Source organism: Hypomesus transpacificus, unplaced genomic scaffold (genome assembly GCF_021917145.1).
Source record: "Hypomesus transpacificus isolate Combined female unplaced genomic scaffold, fHypTra1 scaffold_181, whole genome shotgun sequence".
Lineage (NCBI taxonomy): Eukaryota > Metazoa > Chordata > Actinopteri > Osmeriformes > Osmeridae > Hypomesus > Hypomesus transpacificus.
In genome coordinates this window covers 113,175-119,174 of record NW_025813732.1, presented here as the reverse complement: position 1 = coordinate 119,174, position 6,000 = coordinate 113,175, and the positions used below count along the sequence as shown (strand labels likewise).

The 6,000-nt window shown below is 47.1% G+C and overlaps 1 protein-coding gene across 1 annotated transcript; it reads right to left on the bottom strand.

Annotated features, from left to right (window-relative positions):
• Nucleotides 1–263: 263 nt before the first annotated feature.
• Nucleotides 264–3,749, bottom strand: LOC124489166 (glutaredoxin domain-containing cysteine-rich protein 2). The gene is made up of 3 exons (XM_047051845.1): nucleotides 3,405–3,749; nucleotides 2,100–2,312; nucleotides 264–962 (listed from the first exon to the last, which is right to left on the bottom strand). Exons 1-3 carry the CDS (start codon nucleotides 3,747–3,749, stop codon nucleotides 786–788), a joined length of 735 nt encoding a protein of 244 aa, XP_046907801.1. The 3' UTR covers nucleotides 264–785.
• Nucleotides 3,750–6,000: the final 2,251 nt, after the last annotated feature.

Here is a 6,000-nt window from a genome sequence, read left to right as displayed (position 1 = left end):
GTCGTGTGTAAAACAAAACTTTTTCTATAACTATTGGAAAAAAAAACATGGAGCTAAGGAGATACTGGACTGTATTAGACTTGCATCCTGAAGACTGTCAAAGGGGAAACAAACCATTTTTATTGATAAACCAACATTAAGGTGAAACTCCAGAGGCTGTTGTATAAGCTGGGCGAATGAAATGACCACGGTCATTTCTGTGTGAGCATACTATGCAGTCGCCACATAAATATAATATTCATTTTTGGTGGAGGGATATGCTTTCCTGTTTCCGTCTCACCCATAGTAATTATTAGGTTTATCTGACAACGGTGTAATCAAGCTTTAAAATAATGAAAGAATCAATTACTCTTGCCATATACCATAAAAGATAAAAAGCATTTCTTCTCTCTGGTGAGTAGAGAGAAGATAGGGCGGCTTCCTCAGTGAATCAACCAAATATAAAAGGTTTATATTATTTTAATTAAATTGATAAGACAGGTAGCACCAGCTTTTACCCTATCTGGAAGAAAACTCCAATTTACAAAATACACAGCGACCAAAGAAGGATTCAGCCTCAGTATGTTAAATAAACGTTCACTGTGCAGAGTAATTACATTGTGTGATTTCGCCCGCTTGTACAGAGGACTATCCATTCCCCTTTCACAATGATTGCTTTTGAGTCCCTCACCAAACCACATACAGGGTCCCAACACCCGCCGTGAAGGTTTGATATAAAAGTGATATTGCAGCAGAGACAATCCATTCACACACACACACACACACACACGGCAGTGTATTTTCTGCTATTTGTTGGGAGAGCAGGACTGGCACTTTTCCAGACCATCAGGATAGCATGCCTGGCAGCGGAGGTTGCTGATGGACTCGTTAAAGCGGTTGGCCAGCATGGACAGCTTGCTGCCATGGCACAGAGAACAGGGGGCACAGCCCGAACCTCCACAGTGCTGGCAGCTGGGCACGTCCTGGAGCCACAACACAGAGAGGGAGAGAGAGAGATGGGGGGAGAGAGAGAGAGAGAGAGAGAGAGAGAGAGAGAGAGGGGGGAGAGAAAGAGGGAGAGAGAGAGAGAGAGAGAGAGAGAGAGAGGGGGGGGGGGGAGAGAAAGAGGGGGGGGGGGGAGAGAAAGAGGGAGAGAGAGAGGGGGGGAGAGAGAGGGAGAGAGAGAGGGGGGGAGAGAGAGAGGGAGAGAGAGTGAGGGGGAGAGAGTGAGAGGGGAGAGAGAGAGAGAGAGAGAGGAAGAGAGAGAGAGTGTGAGGGGGAGAGAGAGAGAGAGAGAGAGAGAGAGAGAGAGAGAGAGAGAGAGAGAGAGAGAGAGAGAGAGAGGGAGAGAAAGGAAGAGAGAATGAGAGGGGAAGAGAGAGGGAGAGAAGGAGAGAGAGAGAAAGAGAGAGTGGGAGAGAGAAAGAGAGCGAGAGAGATAGAGAGAGAGTGCGGGGGAGAGAGAGATAGAGAGAAATAGAGAGAGAGAGATACATGACAGAAACAGAGAGAGAAATAAAGAGAGAGACAAGGACGTGTTACTAACAAGAGAGAGGCTGTGTCATAAAGCCCATTTCATCTAACCTGCAGGTGTCTTGGTTGATAAAGCCATCTCTCCTAATGCGTTGATGTTGGGGAGTCTGAGTATGAGAATTAATTCGTTATTTTCCACCGACACCGACAGCCTAACAATAAGAGACGAGCTGAAGGGAAAAATGAATAAAGGAGTCAGCACGCTATAAAACAGAAGCAAAAAAAATTGGTTTTCTTTCCTTTTTGTTTTAGGTTATGTACACTTAGAAAGTGTAAGAGAGTGGAGGAGGAGAAATTCCTAAATGAGCGTTAACTTCTCTGAGGTACAGAGAAGTTAGGAACGAGCGAGGCAAGGAACAAAAGCGTTAATCAGCTGCAGAGGGTCAGAAAGGGGATTACTGCACCATGAGTATATCCTTACTGGGAGTCGCAAGGAGAGGAAGAAAGTGAAGAGTCAGTATCCGTTCACAAAGGGAAGACACAGTAGCAGGGTGAGAATGAGTTTAGGGGAGGGGGGTGGGGATGGTGGGGGCGGAGACAGAGAGAAAGAGAGAGTAATGGCGCTCGTGACATTCAGGGATCATTACCTGCACTTGTGGCTCAGGGTTTAGTTTCTCCTCCTGGGCAAACAGAGCTATTGGTCTTCTCCTGCCGCCCTTCTCCCTGCTCCGTGGGCTAGGCTCCTCCAGTCCACCAGGGGGCGCCAGTGCTCTCACAGGCTCCGCCTTCCTCTGTGGTGCTCGGATGATCCGCAGGTTGCTGGTGTAAATGATTATCTTCCCGAAGTCCAACACTGAAGACTGGTTGGCCAACGGTGGCCGTGGATCAGATCGGAAAAATTGAGTTAATTGAGGATGAAATGTGAAGATTGCCTCACATGTCCAGTGTGCCGAAGAAGGATTGCTTGATGTGGTGTAAACTTGGTGAATTTTCTTTAAAAAAGAAATCATCGTGATTACTCGGTCATGATCAATATTTTATGGCCTTAGGTTTTAATTTGCTGTTTAAGAACACAACACTGAGGGATTTTATAATACCAGAAACAGTTCATGGAGCTATGTTATACTTTATGCCATGTGATGTACTCAAACCATTTATTCAATAAACATGGCATTTTGATGAAAGCTAACATCTCCCCTTCCCCTCCCGTTTTCACTCTGAACGTGATAGGCTGTCCTCTGTGAAAATAGAAACACATTTCTTTCTCTGATCCACTGGTAGACACAGATAGCTGCATTTGAAGACACATAAACACACAGGCTTAAGACTTGGCGACAGATAAAGGCTGTGTTCATCATGTCTCTCTGGCACCTCTTCCGACATGGTTTGGATGTTAATCGCAAGATTTTGATATGGCCTGACAGGCTTCAAATATGCGAGCCAGGCCTCTTCTCCAAATGAACTGCCATTTTGACTCGAGCACAACGTCTTTCATTCATCTCTGAGACATGAGTGTTCCTCCACTTTAGATAGTCGCCAAGCCTACAGACCATAACATGTAAATGAGTATAAATACGACTTGATACATGGCGAGGCATACTGGCAAGAATAACTGTAGATAGTGGAATGCTACCAAGTGAGAACAACGGCTTCAAACTGTCATCCAGAACCTGCAGTGACAAAAGTCTGACCCACTAACCAACCAAATTCAAAACAAACAGAGCAGAAGATCTTCCAGGGTGACAGATGGATGAAGGAGTGCATTTCATCTCAGACTTGAGCTTGCCTGCAACCCATCACCAAAACAAAGCGAGCCAACAGAGATTTTTGTAGCATTTGCGCATCTTTCACGCTCATTTCCTGGCCGGTTCACTGTGCTGCATGCAGCATTTCTAACGAAGCATACTTCAGCCAAATGTACCAAATAATTAACAAACTCTTGTAAGACTCACATTGGGGTCCGCCTCTGTAGCGTTGCTCTGTACGGGGGCCCTGTATCCTCCGCCACCTCTGTAAACATTGATCCTCTGTGCGATGAGGCCGGTGGGGGGGTACAAGCCCTGGGGGTCCTGCGCGTCCTGGAAGCCACACAGTTGCTCCATCTCCAGGTGACTGGGGGGCATCTTAGTGTGGATGAAGCTGTGAGGGTACTTCTCCTCGGGGCTGTCGAGTTCCTGGCCGTCCTCGTAGACGTGCTTCAGCACCCGGCCGCTGTAGGACGAGGCCAGCTTGAACCTCACCTTCCTGGGCTTGCACCCCTCGTAGCGCTGGGGGATTTTCCTCTGGAGCTCGTCCATGGCTGGAACGGACAGGGGGAGATCTGGAGGGTTGGGAGTCCCACCGACAGGCTGTTTACCTGGGGAAAGGATCTGTGGTTGAGTTGGGGGTGTGGTGGCGGGTGTTTCAACGCAGGTCGCCCGAGATCGGCATACCTTCTGTCTCTGCCGCTGCTCAATTATTCAGTAGTAGATCGTATGCACGACGAGGATGGTGGTGAAACCGAAAACGTTGTCATCAAATAAACATCACAAGGACTGTAGGCCGTCAGGGTTAGGCATGGGCGGGTGTGTGTGTGGACTTGGAAGGAAGTCAACAGCACCGGTGGAAAACGCACCAGCCCCGTGGCTGTCGAACGATCCACCCTACTGAGAGGCGCTTGTTATTATGTACAAACTTGAGGCTTCGGAGTCGAGTGCTCTAATTTAGTCAGACAGCAGTTCGCTATGACAGCGTGTGTCTCACTCATTAGCTCGAGCGTCTTGGCACTATTTGAACCCTCGCTCCCTTGGACGGTCTTATTACCGAGGTTTGAGTTTTTTAAGGCTGAGCCCCTGTCCCTGTGGGAGGCCATTTTAGAAGGGGAACGTTCATCAAACAAATGGTTGCCATTAACCCCCATGCATGTCGAGATCAATCTCACAATTATCTTCACAGATGACTGTTATTATATTGTGAGTGAATGCTCAGTTCACACAAATCCCCCTCTTTGTCTCCCTGTACTCGGTCCGAGTCGGCTTAATCTGATTGCGGAACAAGCGAGAGATCGTTCATGCGAGAAATTGTTTTGGGTGCATCTCGGTGAAGGAATCATTTAATGTGCCAGGAGACCTGCTGGTTTGCTTTAAATGATTGCCACTGTAAATCCCATGTGTCTCCATGACAGCCCTGGCGTGTTTTATTATGCGTTTCCAGGGCTCTGTCGGCGCATTTAACATGCTGCTCTATGGAGAGGAAACAACTGGTAGATAATACAACCATTAGGTATGATACATTTGCGAGCCTCCTGCAAAGTAGCCTTCTCTGAATCAAACAAAGAAATGGAGCTCTTATGAATCTCATTAGAACCAGTAATCAACTCCCTTGAGCCAAAATAAGCAAGAGGCCATTGAAACATCCCCACCACGTGTTAGCAACAGAGCAGAGGAGGTGTTCCTCGATTGTATCCCCCAATGCTCCAATCAAACCCACGCCCTTGTTCCTATGTCAACTGTTTGGACCTTGTTGTTCTTAGAGGCCCCCATCCTACAGAAGGTGTTTTCGAAAAAGAAATGGATTCTAGTGGTGCATTTTTCCCAACCGAATGGACTAGGGGGCACAGTTCCAATTCCAGCGTCCTGTGTGCCAGTCTAAAAATTGTACAGGCACTTTGCTATATCAAAAAACGGAAAAAACAAATACAGGATAGTTTTTTCTCCCAGATCAGATCACCGAGAGTGCCTTATCAGTGGCTCTCAACAACAGCTCCCTCCGGTAAGCTTATTTCAGAGAGATTCCGAGTTATCGAGACTTACATAAAAAGAGCAACACACACGCAGCCGCTCCGGATGGCAGTCGATATCGTCTCTTTTGGAAGCTCATCCATAATGCATTCGCAGCTGATTTGTTTTGGGGGCTGCGGTTACATCTCCGTCGCTAGGAGTTGTACTTTTTGACTTTGTCGTCGGACTTCTGCCTCCCCTGATAGAGAGTGAGGGGGGTAAGGCTACAGATGAACATGAAATATTAATGTCCGTCTTCAGTTACTGGTGAACTGACTTAATGTGTAATTATGTTGGATTGCGACTGACAGCACGTGTCCTCTCTAAGTTTCTTTTAAGACGAAGACAAAGGAGGATTCGGGTTTCGCCCCCTATTTCCAGCACATTATCCAGTGAAAAGCAAACTGATTCTGACATGCTAGCATTGCTTCACGAGTAAACACATTCAGTTGGATGCAACAGACATTTTCATCAAATCTTTGGCTGCAATGAAGTACACTCACGAGCCAAAACATTATGACCACTCAGAGATGAAGTGGATAACATTTATCATCTCCAAACAAGGTCACATGTCAAGGTCTGGGTAGATTAAATGGTGAACAAACAATCAGTTATCCTAGCCAGTGTGTTGGATGAAGGCGAAACGGGAAGATTAAAGAGCTGAATGACTTTGACGAGGGCCAAACTGTTTCTGGGCGGAAGGCTGGGTCAGATCGTCTCTGACACGGCCAGGCTTGTGAGGTGTTCCTGGTCAGCAGGGGTGAGGACCTGGCAACAGGAGGGATCTGAT

What these genes read in the sequence shown, in the direction of transcription:
- LOC124489166 (XM_047051845.1), bottom strand. Translation starts at nt 3,749, where the DNA reads ATGGACGAGCTCCAGAGGAAAATCCCCCAGCGCTACGAGGGGTGCAAG. An exon ending in CTACAGAGGCGGACCCCAAT is followed by an intron (nt 2,313 to 3,404) that starts GTGAGTCTTACA and finishes TTGGCCAACCAG; the next exon opens with TCTTCAGTGTTGGACTTCGG. An exon ending in ACCCTGAGCCACAAGTGCAG is followed by an intron (nt 963 to 2,099) that starts GTAATGATCCCT and finishes TTGTGGCTCCAG; the next exon opens with GACGTGCCCAGCTGCCAGCA.